This window comes from Furipterus horrens, unplaced genomic scaffold (assembly GCF_987537825.1).
Source record: "Furipterus horrens unplaced genomic scaffold, mFurHor1.1.pri manual_scaffold_13, whole genome shotgun sequence".
NCBI classification, from domain to species: domain Eukaryota; kingdom Metazoa; phylum Chordata; class Mammalia; order Chiroptera; family Furipteridae; genus Furipterus; species Furipterus horrens.
Window position 1 is genome coordinate 40,512,181 of NW_028327183.1, and position 16,922 is coordinate 40,529,102.

The window sequence follows — 16,922 nt, forward strand, 5'->3', positions numbered from 1 at the left end:
CACAGTCTCCTAGGAGCTTTCCTCCGCCCAGCACTAGCGAGGGCCACGGCCAATCAGAAAGGCCGAGGCCCGTGCCCCCACCCCACCACCCCCGCCAACCCGCAGTCCAGCCCGAGTGCGCCTGCGCGTGGCGGGGGTGGCGGGGCCCAGCTCCAGTGCAGAAGCTGCGTGCGGGGCTGGGTCCGGGAGTGGGAGACTTGGAGTGCAGGTACTGTGCAATCTGGGCGCGCGGCGCCTCAGCTGCCCTCCTTGTGTTGTCACTTTATGTCTATAATGCGTCTCTACCCTTCTGTCGTTCTCGGTCCCTTTATGTGTCCATTCCTCCCTTCACATCGCATTCCACTTAAATCGTCACCATTCCCCTTTGGTTGCTATCACCCTCCTTCTGTCGCCATCAACTCCCTTAACTCGCTTTTATGCCTTTAAGCCCCCATTGCCACCATAGGTCGCAGTTGCCCCTTTTAAGTCTTCATCGCTTTCTTATGTCACCTGCACCCATCTTTTGTTGCTGTTTCTCCGTGGTGAAATCCTCACTTCTCATAACCGTCGTCATACACTGTCACCTTCGCTCGCCGCCTGTCACCCTCTCCTTAAATCGCATTCATACTCCCCTTACGTTATCCTCACCGCTATGTCACGTTTGCTCCTCTGGCTGTCACCATCCATACCTCATGCTTCTAATTTTCCCTCTAAGGAGCCACCCTACCTTACAGGTATTTTCCCTCCACATCTCTGTTATTTGCCCGTGTCACTGCTCACATCCTCGCCACCATTCGGGGCAGAGCCCACTACCTAGGGTGTGCCAGAGTCCCAGCACCAGCACTAAACCTCTGGGTAACCTTGACTACCTATATCACACCTTTGCAATATAAGCTGCCTCGTCTTTGAAATGTACACAGGAAGCCTATGTCAGGAGTGATTGTGCGGGTTCTGCCAGTTTATTCTTGTGTTATGTCTAATTTGACATGGAGATTTGGGCTAATATTGTTATTAATCATGTCACTCCCATCCTCATCCAATCACCTTCATCACCTCCTCATTGTCGCTCTTCCCCTCCCCCCACCTCCTTCATCATTGCTGTGGCCTCAGTCACTCCATGTTATCACAGTACCCTCGGCCATGGCAGCCACCCCATGTCATGATCTCCATTTGTCCTCACATCTGCCACATCACCACACCTGAGGGGGTGGCTCATCAGCCAACATGAACCTTGCTCATGTAAATCGTTAATATCTATCTCTTTACCTTGTTGGATTGAGTGATCTCCACCCGCAAAATGAGAGTATTTAGTTGGTGTTGTGGTGGGCATTGAGAAAGGTTTGGTGCGGGGGAGACTATAGGTAGCTTAGACCCAGGCGTCCCTTAACTTCTAGAATTGAGGGTATGGAGACATGAGTCAGGTCCCACCACACCTCAGTTAAACCTCAGCAACCCTGAGTCCCCATGTGGAATGGTAAGTGTGTTATGTACTGACCTTGCCTGTGCGAGACAGTGTAGCACAGTGGTTAGCAGTGTGTACCTGGGCGCTTGATTTTAGCACTTAGTGCTTAAATAGTTGCATAACCTTGGGCAGGTAGCTTAGTGTGCCCGTGCCTCAGTTGCTGCACGTGCAACATGGGAATAAAAACACAAGTTATTCATTCAACAGCTGTTTAGAAAGCACATTTTACATTCCCAACCCTGTGCTGGGCACTGGGGACACATCAGTGAACAAACCCAGAGATCCCTGGCCTCATGGAGTTTACATTCTAGCAGGGAAAAGAGACAATTAGCAAACAGGTAAGTAGATTATAGGATGTGTTAGGAGTGGGGTGGGGACTGCATGGTAAAGGTTATAGTTTAAAATAAGGTGGTCAGGAAAGGTTTTCTGAGGTGGTGACATTTGAACAAAGACCCGAATTAGGGGAGAGAGTGATGTGGTTAGCTAGGGGAAGAGCATTCTAAGCAGAGAGAACAGCAAATGCAAAGGCCCTGAGGGAGGAACATGGAATATTTAGGAATATTTAAGGGGTAGCAAGGAGGCCAGTGAGGGAGGAGAAGGCTGGGGGGTGAGGTCAGAGGAGTGATGGGGGCAGAGCTGCTGGGGTCTCGTGGGCCATGGAGAAAACTAGCTCCACTCTGGAGGATTTGGAGGAGAAGAGGGACACCATCTGATGTGGCATGATGTGACCCGACGCAGCAGCAGCAGCTCCAGAACTACCGAGGATGGACTGGCGAGATCAGCCTGGTTGGAAGGAGAGCCAGAGTCCTCTTCTTAAAGCTGCACTCGTATATCCTTTCTATTTGGAGAGAGCTTCAAATGTCCCTCTCAAAAACTGGGAGGGGAACTGGATGTTGGTAGTTTGGGGGAGGCCAAAGCCACCTTTGGGTTCATCAGATGTTGAGGAGGGAGGAAGGGAGAGCAGCTACAGACCTACAGATAAGGAACAGGAGAGGTGTTGCTCACCGCTGGGACTGAGAGAGCTTGGGTTCAAATCCTGGCTCCATTGTTTCCTGGCTGTGTCCCTTTGTGCCAATGATTTAACTTCCCTGGGTCTTTAGTTCCCTTATCTATTTAAGTGGGGCTAAAAGAAAAATGTTCTGATCATGAAATGTATAAAGTGCTTCAATCAGTGCCTGGTTCAATAAAAAGGAACCCTACCCCCTCACCCCACACCCTGCGCTTTCACAAGCCCAGGCCTCCCTTAGGGCAGCTAGGAAAAGACGTTCTGCCTTATTCTGCATTCATGAGTTGGTTCGTCAGTGTAGTGTCCTGGAACGGAACTGAGCCCTGCGCTCAAATTCCCTGCCAACAAACCGAGGCTATGCAACCTGGGCCATGATTTCCCTGAGCCCTGCCCTGCATCCGAAGAACAGAGATAATAATGCTTTTTTATCCCAGATGTGTTATTTTTGGATTCATTGTGATGCCAACATCCCCCTCCACTGCTTTCTTTTTTTCTCCAAGGCGCAGTCTGTGTTTCACCCATTTCTCTGTTGCCTTACTCCCCGCAAAGAGTGCCATCTCTACCAGGGATTTTTTTTTTTTTTTTTTTTTCCTGTTCTGTGCTATATCTCCAGTTTCTAGACAAGGCTTGTCAGCAAGTAGTCACTGAATAAATACAAGTTAAATAACTAGATGAATGAACTGGCCACTGAGCACCTGCCATATACCGTCCCTGTGCTGGGTGGCAATAGGGACGTAGAAGTGACTGAGACAGCCCGGCCCTGCCCTCATAGGTTTCACAGTCCAGTGGGAGAAACAGATCCATCATCAGCCAGTGAAGTCCCAGAGTGGTCAGGGCTGATAGTCTCCTGGAGAAGCTCAGGAGACTATCAGAGCCCATAAGGGGTGCCTCAATCAATTAGGAGGCGGTACATGAGCTAATAGGACTGAACAAGATGAAAAGGAGAGAAAGGTGTGTTAGGCAGGACCAGAAGCTATGGGAGTGTTGGTGGTGAAAATGTGGTTTCAGTTCAAGGAACCGAAAGATATTAAAAATGGCTGGGACATACATGTGGTAAGAGGAAGTTATTAAGGGAAGGTCATTCAGGGCTCTGGGGTCCACAGCGAGGAGACTTCGTCCTGAGGACACTGGTAGGGCACAGATGGAGAACAAGTCAAACTCAGGTAGAGTAGGGATTGGAAGGGTTGAGTGAAGGCTGAGAGCCAAAGGAGGTAGCTGTCCGGGAGGCCATGGGACTTCCAGAGCTGGAGTTCAGGGAGAAGGTTGGAGTTGGAGATGGCTCTGGAGTCAGAAAAGGGAACTGAATCTGCAGTGGTGGGGAAGGTCCACGGGGCCTGTCTTTGTAGGGCCCTAGAGGACTCTGTGAGAAGTTTGTACTTTGTCCGGAAGGCAATGGGGACCCACTGAGGGGTTTGAGCAAGGAGGGGACAGCTTAGATTTTTGAGTTCCAAATCAGTATTCACCTTTCGTGATTTATTTTTTTTTTTTTTACCTATTTAATTGTTTTTCAGACTGAGCATCTTCTCTCCCTAAAAGGTGCACCTTCTAGGGAGGGGTCCTTTGAAATAAAGGTTCTACTGCTAAAAACAAAAACAAAAACTTTACAAAGCCAGTGCTCTGTTCTGTTTTCTGTAGACTTAACCAGACAATTGGTTGTTCAGTCCAAAGGGGTCTGCACAATCAAGTGAAAATTGGCTCCTTTGAACATGAGAACATTTCGGCTTTGAACCATATGGGAGGTCCATGGGTTTGTGAATGTTTCCTGTGGTGTGGCCTGTCCAGTGCTTCGCATGTGCTTCAGCAGCTAACTGGCCCCACACCCTCCTCTGCATGAATCAACCTCGAATTTTACTCTTAGGCCGAGATGCCGTTATCTACTCTTACCCTCTCCGCTCTGGGCTTAGAGCACAAGCTGACTATCGTTGTGTATAAAACAAGTGTCACCAGGTCTAGAGAGACAGCTAAGAAAGTTTTCTCACAGGTGTCCATTCTACTCCATTTCTTCTGTTTTCAATAGACATTTCTTGAGTGTACAGTGTGCTGGGCACTGGAGGGTAGATGAATAAACCAGATACACACTTAGCTTTTCAAGGGACACAGATTATCTCTGATAAACTAGAGGACATACAGATCTCATCTGCCAACTTGTATCAGAAGTTTACTGTGCCACCTGCCTGCCATGGATGGTTGGAGCTTCTTTTCCTAGTGACACACAGAGCAGAGACCTGAATGCAGGGCTGTGGGACTTGGAGACCCATTCTCATACACCATTTGCAGATCCCCCAGCCATTGCGCCCCAGACAGTGTATAAAACTGTAAGATGATTCCCGATTTATAGATGAGGCCAGCAGGACTCAGAAAAGTAAAGCCTCCCATGCCTGCGGTGACTCACTAAGAAAGTGACAAAGTAGGATTCGAACCCTGGACTCTCCAATCCAAAGAACTGCTATGGAGGAGGGATCAAATCTTCCTTCCTAACCCCACCCTCACCCAAGAGTGGGATGTTCTGGGAGCTGTCCCAACATTTGTCTCAAAAGCCCAGCAGGTTTTGTTTACTCCTTTTCTGTGGTCTGTGGTGTCACACAAGCAGTGAGAGCATTCTGTGGGCTGGAGGGGAGCACTTGCTGGCAGAGGTGCAAGGGAGCAGAACATAAGGACCAGCCTGAGCATTGCACTGGAGCCCTGTGGGCGTTTCTAGGAATGGGGGAACACAGGGACAATGCCGGCACCTTCTAGTCCTGCTCCCCACAGGGAGCTGAGGATGAGGAGTGCTGGATACTTCTCCAGCTGACAGTCCTTTTCTGATGTGGGGGAAAGGGCACCCCAGCTAGGAGCCTGAGTCTCATTGTTTAATTTCCATAAAAGCCCTACGTGCAATTTAAAAGTTAAATAGTAACTGAAAAGCAACCATCTTAGCTGGGGTTGGGACAGGAACAATGCCTTTTGCCTCTTCTTCTTTTTTTTTCTTTTTGATTGTTAGCCTTGACACAATCGTATTTATTGATAACCTACATTCTGTGCACTTGATATGTATTAATCCTTCAGTTCCAAGGATCCACCTGGATAGATTTCAGACATCTCAAATTTTATATATTCAAAACACTACATTTATTTACATTTTAAAAAATTTTATTTATTGATTTTAGAGAGTGGAAAGGAGAGAGAGAAACACCAGTTTGTTTTCCACCCATTTTTGCACCCATTGGTTGACTCCTATATGTGCCCTAACCGGAGACCAAACCCATATCCTTGGTGTATCAGGATGATGCTCCAACAAACTGAGCTACCTGGCCAGGGTGATTGATTGATTGGTTTTAGAGTGAGACAGAGAGACAAACCAATTTGTTGTTCCACTTATGCATTTATTAGTTACTTCTTGTATGTGTCCCAACAGGGAACTGAACCCACAACATTGGCCTATGGGGACACTGTGCCAACCCACTGAATTACCCTGCAGGGGCCATTTATTTATTATCTGTGTATTCATTGACTCTTTCTTTGTTTCTGCTCTGTTTCCCAAACTTGCTCCTCAGTCTTCCCCAGCTCAGCTATTGGTGCCTCCCTCCTTAAGTAGCTCAGACCCAAACCCCTGGAGTCATCTTCAACTACTTCCTTTACCTGGATGCCACATCCAGTCCAGTTAGAAATTCCATGGGCTCCACCTTCAAAATGTAACCAGACTCCATCCAGTCTTCTCCACTAGGGTGCCCCCACCCTTGATTCTGTCCAGCCTGTCTCCACTCTGGTTTCCCTGTTCCAGCCTTCCCCAAGTCTGTTTCTCACACAGCCAGGGGAAGCCTGCAAATACCTATATTAGTTTCCCATGGCTGCTCTAACAAGTTACCACAGTTAGAGTGGTTTAAAATAACATCAGTCCATGCTCTCAAATTTCAGAAGCTAGAAAGCCAAAACAAAGGTGTTGGCCCGGCCTTGCTCCCTCCAGAATCTTGTGGCTCCAGGCATATGTAGGTTTTCAGCCACATCACTCCAGTTTCTACCTCCCTGGCCACATGGTTTTCTCTTCTGTCTCTAAGACACTTGTCCTTGAATTTAGGGCCCATGCAGATAATCCAGGATGACCTTATCTCAAAATCCTTTATTTGATAATATCTGCAAGGACCCTTTTCTTTTTCTTTATTAGGACCCTTTTAATGTAAATTTTATTTTTCAATTACAGTTTGCATTCAATATTTTTAAAATTAGTTTCATGTGTACCGTATAGTAGTTAGACAATCATGTATTTCACAAAGTGGTTCCCCTGGTATTTCCAGCACCCCCCTGGTACCATACATAGCTATTAAAATATTATTGACTATATTCCCTATGCTGTACTTGACACGCCCATGACTATTTTGTTACTACCAATTTGTCACCTTGTCCCCTAACTCCCCTCCCCTCTGGTACCCATCAGTCCGTTCTCTGTAAGAACCCTTTTTCTAAATGTCACATTCACAAGTTCCAGGGGTAATGCCTACATCAGACATATCTTTTCTGAGGCTACCATTGAACCCAACACAGATCACATCCCTCCTCTGCACAGAACCTACCCAAGGCCTCATCCTCACCACAGTCCAAGGAACCCTGCATGATTTCTCATCTCCTCTCCCTCTCCTGCATGCCCACTCTGCTAAAGACACTGACCTCCTTGCACTTCCATTTCCACACCAGGCACACTCCTGCCTCAGGGCCTTTGCACTGGCCTCCCCTCTGCTTGGAACACTTCCCTAAGGAAGTTCATTAGCTCCCTCCCTCCCCTCCTTGAAGTTTTGTTTTGTTTTGTTTTGTTTTGTTATCAGGTATCCCTTCTCAGTGAGGCCTTCCCTGACTTTAATTAAAATTTCAAACAACCCCAACCCCACCCTTACCCTGTCCTTCTTCCCTGATTTCCTATAGTACTTATTACCTTCTAACATATAATTTACTTATTTTGCTTTTTTGTTGGTCTTTCCTCATGTCTGTTTTGTTCACAGTGGTATTACCAGTGCCTAATACATATGTGTAAAATTCATGGAACAGCCTTGTGAAAAACAACTGCTGTTGTTACCATGCCCATTTTGCAGACGGAGAAACTAGGCACAGGTGCATTATCATTTTTCAAGAGAAACTGGTCACATAAGTGTGGAAGCTCATATTCAATTTGGACATCTAGCTCTGGAACCCACCTCTCCAGTACACCGTAGGTGTATTGCTTTGATGAAAAAACAACAGACGTTAAATTTAAAACCCCTTATTAAAGACATTGTAATCACTACAGTTTGAAAGCCAAAAGCTCACTAACAATTTCAATGAACTCCCTCTATTTTCTTCCTATTTTTGGTTTATTAGCTACCATCTCAGTTCCCCAGCCTCAAGATGTTTAGATTCATCCCTCACCTCTTCAAGCCTCACTGCTCCCTCAGTTTTGCTCGTGTTCATCTAAGCTTCCCTAATTTCATATCTGCTATTCCAAGCCCTTATTCTTAATACATTTCTCACCGAGGCCTTCACAAATAATAAAAGGCAAAAGTTGTTTCCTGCCCCATGCCCCCCCCCCCAAACCCTTCTGCCAACCACCGCTAAGACTGTTATCTCCTTGTTACCTCATGCTTCTGGTGATCTATGGCATTGCAAATAACCTTGGTCTGTTGCCATTTCTTGCGGAACCCATTTGCCCCATCTTCCCTGCAATGAGAGGAGGGGTCTAGCTGAGCTCTGCACTCCCCAGTCTGGGATCCTGAAAATAGACGGAAAATAAAAAACAATTCTGACCCACCTCCAAGCCCAACTGTTATGGTGACCACCTACGATACTGTTGCTCCTCTCAATAATAATATGTTTCTACATTTATCTGTTAATTTTCTGCCTGGCTTAGGGGGAGAAGGCCCTGCCGCTCTTTCATTGAGAGAGGTGGGCAGGGAAGGGTCCTCCAATTTATACCAGTAGTTGTGGCCTTAAATCCTGCTTGAGAGATATGAGACGGGAGGTCGGAAACCCAGCCTCACCCTCCTGCCAGAGCTTGGATTTCGGAAACAAAACCTTAAAAATCCGTATCAGTTGGTTTAAAAAAACAAAACAAAAAAAAAAAAAAAAAAAAAACGGGCTCAAGCAGAAAACTCACCTTCTCCTTCCCCCACCCAGCTCGTCCCCTCCCAGAACGCGGACTGTGTCTTCCTCTGATTTTATCGCTACATCTCGAAATCACCTTACTCAACCTTGATGTCTCCATCTTATTGTATAAGTTTTTAACTCATTAATTTAACTTACGTATTAATTTTTGACTAGGCAATGCGTGCCTGTGGTACAAAAATTCACGGGGCTTGTAGACGAGAAGAGATGTGGGGTTCCATTTTTTCTTTACCTGTGGCTTCCCTACCCGGCACGGCGGCTCTGGGATGGGTGTGGCAACGCCCATCCCCCAGCCGCGTACTCTCCCCCCGCCCCGCCAGGCTGGCCGGACCGCACCTGAGCTGCCGGAGCCCCTTCCCCGCGCAGAGCCGAGGCGGGGCGAGCGCCGCGCAGACTCCCTGCTGCAGCAGCACTGGGCGGAGCCTCCTCGGGCCCCGCCCCCTTCCACCAGCCCCGGCTCAGCCTGTTGAGGCAGAAGCAGGGGCCCCGCGGAGGTAACAACTGCCGCTTGCCGACTAAGGTCGGGGCCCCTCCGGGGTAGGGTCGGGGAGGTTGGCTGGGGGGTCGTGGGGGTGGGCTGGGAGCTGGCGGGGAGGCCCGGAGAGTCCTGGGTTCCGGGCCTGAGCTGTCTGGTGGGTACCTGAGGGTGAGGACAGAGGCGCCACCTGGAAAATGCCCCAGACCTGGGTCGTCCCAGGGCTGGGAAAAACCAGGCACAAAAATTTGGGGCTCCGCGAACCCCATCTGGAGCTGCCCCTTTGGGAATGTCTCTGTTAGAACTCGGAGAAGAAAAGGTGCTAATGGGTAGCAGGGTGGACGCTAACGCGGAACCCTAAAGGGAGGCAGGGTGGCTACCGCAGATTCTTGGGAAGAAAGCGGAGGCATTAGAGCTTGAGGCATTTCGAAATCCCTGCTGACCAGCGGTCTGCTTCCTCCTTTTGGGGTGTCGGGCGCGGTGCCAGCAGCCCCCGTGATCACAGACAAGAGACCCAGTGGATCTCGTGAGCCCCAAGACTGATCTGCTTTCTATGATGTCTCCCAAAAGCCCGGAACAGCCCCACACAGTGTCAGATTTTGTGCCCACAGTTTGGAGACCCCGACACACCCACTTTCCCACCTGTGCTCTGCGGGCCTCCTGGCTGCCTGGCAAGATGAAGCCTAAACTGATGTATCAGGAGGTAGGTGGCTGGGACCGCAGCGGGGAGGGACTGGGTACAGCAGAGAGTAGGGGCTTCCCCCACACCTTCAACCATCCCCGTTGCTCCCCAGCTGAAGGTGCCTGCTGAGGAGCCCACCGGCGGCGAGCTGCCCATGAGTGAGATTGAGGCGTGGAAGGCTGCTGAGAAGGTAGGAGCCCCACTCCCCCCAGCGTCTTGGGCATGGGCTGGGCTGGGCTGGGCTGCCCACCCTGGGCTGGCTGACCGCCTCTTCCTCCCCACAGAAAGCCCGCTGGGTCCTGCTGGTCCTTATCCTGGCCGTTGTGGGTTTCGGTGCCCTGATGACTCAGCTTTTCTTATGGGAATACAGCGACTTGCATCTCTTCGGGCCCAGCCAGCGCCCAGCCCCTTGCTATGACCCCTGCGAGTAAGTGAGGAGCCTCCAATTGGAGGGGGTGGGGCGCCTGACAGGCCAGGGCCTGAACTCAGTATCACCCAGGACTCATGACGAGTTCTTCCCTCTGTGCCCCCATCCCCCAACACTGTTCCCATGGCATCCACAGCATCATCTATCCAGGTCTGTGAAGAGACAACACACACAGACACACGTGGCATCTCCCATCCACATCTGTGGGCAGGCACACACACAGACATCCACACCTTTCTTTCATACCTCTAGACAGACAAATGCATGAACTCAGAGAATCATGAATACAGGCACACACAATACACAGTCTTCCATCCTCGTGGTCAGACAGGTGAGTGCTCACATCCCAGCTGGTGGCCTCTGGCTCCCTGTGGCTGATAATCGTCCCCCCCATACTGCAGAGCAGTGCTGGTGGAGAGCATCCCCGAGGGCTTGGACTTCCCCAATGCCTCCACTGGCAACCCCGCCACCAGCCAGGCTTGGCTGGGCCTGCTCTCCGGGGCCCACAGCAGCCTGGACATCGCCTCCTTCTACTGGACCCTCACCAACAATGACACCCACACTCAGGAGCCCTCTGCCCAGCAGGTACCTGGCAACCTGGGCCCTGGCAGACAGCAGGGGGGCAGTGGGAGGCATTGGGGTGGGGATGAAAAGGGTTTCTCTGCAGCCCAGGAGACAGGTAGGCATGTCTCACACAGCAGGTTGGATACAGGTGTTTAGAAGCAACTGTTCACATGGCCCTCTGGACCGGGGATGTTTGTCATGGTCACCTGCAGGCCTCTTAAATGTTGAATGTGGGCTTGGTTACCAGGGATTAGGCTGACAGATGTTGCTCACCCACTAGCTGCCCCACCCTGTCACACCAAGAAGTGGAAGAGTAGAGTGAGACACAGCCTGGCTGGAGGCCAGGCTGTCACTTCCCAGCTGTGTGATCTTGGGCAGTCACTCCACCTCTCTGGCTTCCATTTCCTCACCTATGGAATGGGGCCAGTATATAGCACCCACCCCTTGTGAGAATGAAACGGGCTAATCCATGCAAGTTATAGCATGCTGCATGCCACGGTCAGACCTTTATAAGCATTTGTTATTATATTCTTGTTATGGTTTGCCGACAGACTTACAAACCATAAAGCTTCAAAGTTCGGAAAGGAACAGTCTAGGTGGATCACCCCTTCATTAAAAAAACATAATTTTCCCTTCTTTTTTCCTCTCTCTGCTGCATCTTTCTGTGAGAAGCAGGCTTACAATTTATTGACACTGTGGGGCTCCTTAAGCACTGCCTGAAAAAATTACAAAAGTTAGAATGATAGGAGCTTTGCACTCCCTGCTGGCTCCCACTGGAGTGGTTCAAAGCACAAAGTACAGGCGTAGGAGGCAGACAGGCTGGGTTCAAATCCTGTGTCACCACTGAATCCTCCAGCGCTTGGTTTCCCTATCTGCACCTCTGGGATTTTACTCTGACCTGTCTCATCGATGATAGTGGTGAGAATTCAACGAGTTCAGATGTGAAGGGGCTTAGAACAGGCCCCCATCACAGGAGGAACAGGGAATCGTGGCTGTTACTGTTATTGGCATCATCAGGCCTCACCTGTACCTTCCTGGACCCCCAGCCCAAGCCGGCCACACCCCCAGTATCCTGTAAGGTGCATTGACACCTCCAAGGTAGGATCTTGGGAAGGTCCCTGGAAAGGCAAGAGTGGCACGGAGGCCCTGGCAAGGCTCAGAGTGACCAGATATTAAAACAGATAAAGGTGTTAATATCTCAATCTGTAAAACCATCCCTAGGCATACTGGCTAATGTAAAGCTCACTCACTCCTAATCTCATCTGGGAACCCTCTCAAAACAACCCCATGGGGGTGCTGCGTGGTGTTGGAGCAATGGCTGGCCCAGCCCCTCAGAGGCTCTCCTCCCTGCCAGGGTGAGGAGGTCTTCCGGCAGCTCCAGACCCTGGCACCTCGAGGTGTAAAGGTCCGCATTGCTGTGAGCAAGCCCAGCGCGTCCCAGCCCCAGGCAGACCTGCAGGCCCTGCTGCAGAGCGGTGAGCCATGCCCCCACCATGCCCCCACGGAGGGTGGTTGGGGGTAGCAGCTGTGGGCGGGCCGGGCCTGGGGCTGTCCAAGCCAACCCCTGCCCACCACCCTGTCGGTTGCAGGTGCCCAGGTCCGCATGGTGGACATGCAGAAGCTGACCCATGGTGTCCTGCACACCAAGTTCTGGGTAGTGGACCAGACCCACTTCTACATCGGCAGTGCCAACATGGACTGGCGCTCCCTGACCCAGGTCTGCCCGTACGCTGCCCACCCACCTTTCCAGGCAACTCCCTGTTCCACGGGTGCCCAGCCTCCAACTACCTGTTTTCAGTCCCAGAGTTCTCTGTCCAGTTCGAAATGGCTTTCTTCCCACTTCCTACCAGAAATGTCCCCAGTTCCAGCCCTCTGCTGCCCTCGGCCTGCTCACGGAAGCCTGGGGCTCCCTCTCGTCCTCAGTGGTATCTGCCAGACCCTCTACAGGGCAGTCAAGGCCTTTTCCATCCATTTGGCCCTCACTGTTCATTCTCTGAATGCCTCCTCCAAGCCCAGCCCTGTTCTGGGTGATGCTGGGAACGCGGTGGTAACAGACAGACCTCTCAGAACTCCCAGTGCAGTGTGGAGACAGGACAGTCATCAGGCAGTGTCAGACCAAAGGTGTCAAGACTGGGATGGAGAAGTACAAACAGAAGGGTCCAGGCAGAATAGGGGCCCCAACCAGGGCTATCAGGGAAGGGCTCCCAAAGGAGACAATTACTAATCTGATAACTGAAGGATCTGCAGGAATTAGCACAGGACAGGAAAGAGGGTACAACTCAGGCAGTGATCATTTGCCCAGCCCCTAATCTCACCAGCTGCTCAGGGAGATGCTGTACGTACAGCTGTGACTGAGACATCCCCGGTGCCTGTCCTCCCAGTCCAATGGGGAGACATGTTTGTCACCAGAGAGAGGAATGGGGGAAGCCCAAGAGACCGTGAGAGCCCAGAGGGATGCTTAAAGCAGTCTGGGCAGCCAAGGGAGGCTTCCCGGAGGAGGAAACTGTCAGCTGAAACCTAAGAATGAGTAGGAACTCCTTCACTGGAGGGTAGAAGTGACAGCATATGCAAGGGTTTAGGAAATCTGGAGCTCTGAAATGACATGGATTTTCACAAAACCTTGGGGACTGGGGAGGTGGCGCTGAAGGGCAAAAAGAAGGGAGACTGGGACAGAGGGGGAGATTGGGGGGCAAGGGAAAGAACAAGGGCCAAGGGGGCAAGGAGAAGGGGCTGCAGGTGTTCGTGTCACTGTGGGCACCAGGCCACCGCCCCAGGCTCAGCGCTGCCCTCCCACAGGTGAAGGAGCTGGGCGTGGTCATGTACAACTGCAGCTGTCTAGCTCGGGACCTAACCAAAATCTTCGAGGCCTACTGGTACCTGGGCCAGGCGGGCAGCTCCATCCCATCAACCTGGCCCCGGTCCTATGACACCCGCTACAATCAAGAGACACCAATGGAGATCTGCCTCAATGGGACCCCTGCTCTGGCCTACCTGGCAGTGAGTCTGAAGGAGGAGGGGCCTGTCACGCCCTGGCTACATGCCCTCACTCACGGCCTCCATCCAGTGCTGCCCAGGGATCCGTGGGGAGGGGTTCCTGACCTCTAGCCCTCACTCCTGCTCTCTGCTTAGTCAGGGGCCTGGGCTATGTCCCAACCTCCACTGGCCTTCGTTTCATCTAGAAAACAGTTATCACGATGTTTACAGCCTCTTAGGGCTTGCATGGCCCCCGCCATAGCTCCCCATGAGCCCTGAGTCTGGTTGAAAATTCGGTTCCTCAGTCGTACCAGCCACATTTCAAGTGCTCAGCACTCACGTGTAGCAAGTGGCTGCCATATTGGACAGTGCAGATATGGAAGGTTTCCCTCACCCCAGAAAGTTCTGTTGGACAATCACCCTGGCAGATACAAGCACTCTAGACAAGACTGTTGTTTTTAGCTATTAATACTTTCACTAATTGGGGTCGCCAGCCTCATCCCCTTCAGTCCCCCTAAGCAAGTCACCTGGGCAAGCCCAGAGCCTATGGATGTGCACACAAGGTGCATGGATGCAGGGGTCCGCCACAGGGGACAGCATTCCCCGTTACCACTTCCCCTTTCAGAGCTTGAGTTTGCTCACCTGTCATAAGGATGGAGAGAGCTGGGTAAAGGGCCTGGTGTGCACACATGGGGAGTGCCATCAGGGTGGCCTGTGAGTGAGTCAGGGATGAAAGTAATCACACCTGAGCATGCATCAGAACCCCTGCGAGGGCTGTGAAACCCCAATTCCTGGGCCTAAGCTCAGCACCCTCATTCAGTATGCCATGGGTAGCGAGGCCCAAGAATTTGCAGTTCTAACAAGTTCCCAGGTGGTGCTGTTAGTGCTGGATCAGGGACCTTGTCATGCACTACTGGGTTGAAACATAAATTCTGGAACCAGACAACCTAGATTCAAATCCTGCCTCCATTTATCAGCTGTGTGACTCTGAGCCTCAGTTTCCTCACCTGTGAAATGGATGTGGTAATCATCTCTCCCCTTCATGGAGGCTGAGGATTCAGTGAGACCGCAGAACCTGGCTAGTGACAAGCTCTCTGTACATGGGGTCCATTGTGATGGCACCCCTAGCAGGCACATGTCTTGACTGTCCCCTTGTCCCCAGAGTGCACCCCCACCACTGTGTCCAAGTGGCCGCACCCCAGACTTGAAGGCTCTGCTCAACATAGTAGACAATGCTCGGAGTTTCATCTACATCGCAGTCATGAACTACCTCCCCACAATGGAGTTCTCCCACCCGCGCAGGTACTACTACTGGGTGTGTGGAAGGGGCAGAAGAGTGGAAGAGGAGCAGGAGAGGGAGTGAGGGGGCCCAGGAAGCAGGCAGTGGAGCCAAGTCAAGGGGACAGATGGAAGGGAAGCAATGGGAAGAGGCAGAGAAGACAGAGGTAACAGGGAGACGACGGGGTCTGAATGTTCTAGCCAGGAGCAAAAGGAACAGAAGGATGAGAATATTGGGGTTAGGGGGCTGAGATGGGGACTGGAGGCCTCAGAAGGTATTGTGGGATCTCTGGAGGTAGGAAGAGGGAGCACAGGCGGGAGATGGGATGAGGGCTTGGGGAATAGGGGCTAAGAGTTTTCAGGTTTGGAACAGCAGGGTTGGGGGCTCAGAGAAAGTAGTCTGGGGGAAGCAGACAAAATTATAGAAAGACGGTTTAGGGGTCAGGGATGGGAGCCAGAATAGGGGGATAGGGGATGTGGGGTTTAAAGAGGAACAGGACTGGGAGCCAAGGAGGAGTGGTCTTAGGGTGTAAGGGCTCTCAGAAGCTGAAGCAAGAGGAGGGTGAGGCTGGTGGGTCAAGCCGCCCTTCACACCCCACACCCCCCCACACCCCAGGTTCTGGCCTGCAATTGACGACGGGCTGCGGCGGGCCGCCTATGAGCGGGGCGTCAAGGTGCGCCTGCTGGTCAGCTGCTGGGGACACTCGGAGCCATCCATGCGGGCCTTCCTGCTCTCTCTGGCTGCCCTTCGTGACAACCACTCCCACTCTGACATCCAGGTGGTAAGCACCTGCCACAGGCCCACTCCTTAGCCCCTCCCTGTGCTGGGCAGCACTGGGCACACAGTGCTTATGGAGCTCACCTGTCATCTGACAGAGACAACCCAAAATGAGCGGTGCAGTGATGGGGGAACCATGAGTCAGCGCCCAGATGGGGGGTCAGGGTGGAATGAGGGGCCCAGAGGAAGCACCTGCCCTAGCCTGATGGATCATGGAAGACTGTCTGGAAAAGGGGATAGCTCGGGAGAATGGGTGGCAAATGAAGCAGCTAGGCCCTCCCAGCCAGCACTGACTAATACCCGCCCCTCTGGCCCCGTTCTGGCCCCAAGGTTTCTGCTGATTCCCCAGTCCTACAGACCTGGCACCACTCCCCACCCCAGACCCTGGGGCTTCTCCAGTCCCTATTTCATCTCCTGCCACTTCCCATTCTCCCCTCCACCCCAGAAACTCTTTGTGGTCCCTGCGGACGAGAGCCAGGTCCGAATCCCATATGCCCGAGTCAACCACAACAAGTACATGGTGACTGAACGTGCCACCTACATCGGTGAGTGTCCAAGCACCGCCAGGAGCCTGGGGGGCATTCAGGCACTGCCATGGGCCCTGACTCTGCCCCCTGCCCTGTAGGAACCTCCAACTGGTCTGGCAGCTACTTCACAGAGACGACGGGCACCTCGCTGCTGGTGACACAGAATGGGCAGGGTGGCCTGCGGAGCCAGCTGGAAGCCGTTTTCCTGAGAGACTGGGACTCCTCTTACAGCCATGACCTTGACACCTCAGCTGACAGTGTGGGCAATGCCTGTCACCTGCTCTAAGGCCTTTAAGGCCCCCACAGACCCAGATATTATGGGTCATGGTCCCTGTCCCCATGTCCCCTCTTCTTTCTGTCCCAATTGTGGCTCCACAGGTCCCCTTCCTTGCTCTCCAACCTCTACCTCCTCCCCCTGCCAGCCTGATGCTCTGACCCACCCCCCAGGTCCCAGCCAAGCTGGGGTAGGAATCAGCCCCAGAAGAAGTGGGGGTGCATGCTGGGCCCGGCCCCCTGACTCACCCCCTTTCCAGGGCAAAGAGGGCCCAAGGTTATACTAAGAAGTAAATAACTTGTCTGTATAGCCTCTGCCTGACTTGAGTGGTGTGAGGTGGGGTGTCGGGATAGGGCACAGCCAGCATGCGCCTCTGGTGAGGACGTGAGCAT

General features: G+C 52.0%; 1 protein-coding gene across 3 annotated transcripts; it reads left to right on the top strand.

Annotated features, from left to right (window-relative positions):
• Window positions 1–129: 129 nt before the first annotated feature.
• Window positions 130–16,839, top strand: PLD3 (phospholipase D family member 3). 3 transcript variants are annotated; one of them, XM_090260530.1, is made up of 13 exons: window positions 130–208; window positions 8,873–9,072; window positions 9,639–9,730; window positions 9,822–9,899; window positions 9,994–10,136; window positions 10,538–10,721; window positions 12,055–12,175; window positions 12,290–12,417; window positions 13,497–13,697; window positions 14,836–14,975; window positions 15,568–15,733; window positions 16,175–16,274; window positions 16,355–16,839. In XM_090260530.1, exons 3-13 carry the CDS (start codon window positions 9,704–9,706, stop codon window positions 16,540–16,542), a joined length of 1,476 nt encoding a protein of 491 aa, XP_090116656.1. In that variant the 5' UTR covers window positions 130–208; window positions 8,873–9,072; window positions 9,639–9,703; the 3' UTR covers window positions 16,543–16,839. The 3 variants fall into 3 exon arrangements, with proteins under 3 accessions (XP_090116656.1, XP_090116657.1, XP_090116659.1); XM_090260531.1 differs by having other exon boundaries at window positions 8,873–9,046; XM_090260533.1 differs by lacking the exon at window positions 13,497–13,697.
• The last annotated feature ends 83 nt before the right edge of the window (window positions 16,840–16,922 follow it).

Excerpts from the sequence above, each read along its gene's own strand:
- PLD3 (XM_090260530.1), top strand. The coding sequence starts at position 9,704 with ATGAAGCCTAAACTGATGTATCAGGAG. Across the intron at positions 9,731-9,821 it reads CTAAACTGATGTATCAGGAG|CTGAAGGTGCCTGCTGAGGA; the intron begins GTAGGTGGCTGG and ends GTTGCTCCCCAG. Across the intron at positions 15,734-16,174 it reads CCCACTCTGACATCCAGGTG|AAACTCTTTGTGGTCCCTGC; the intron begins GTAAGCACCTGC and ends CCTCCACCCCAG.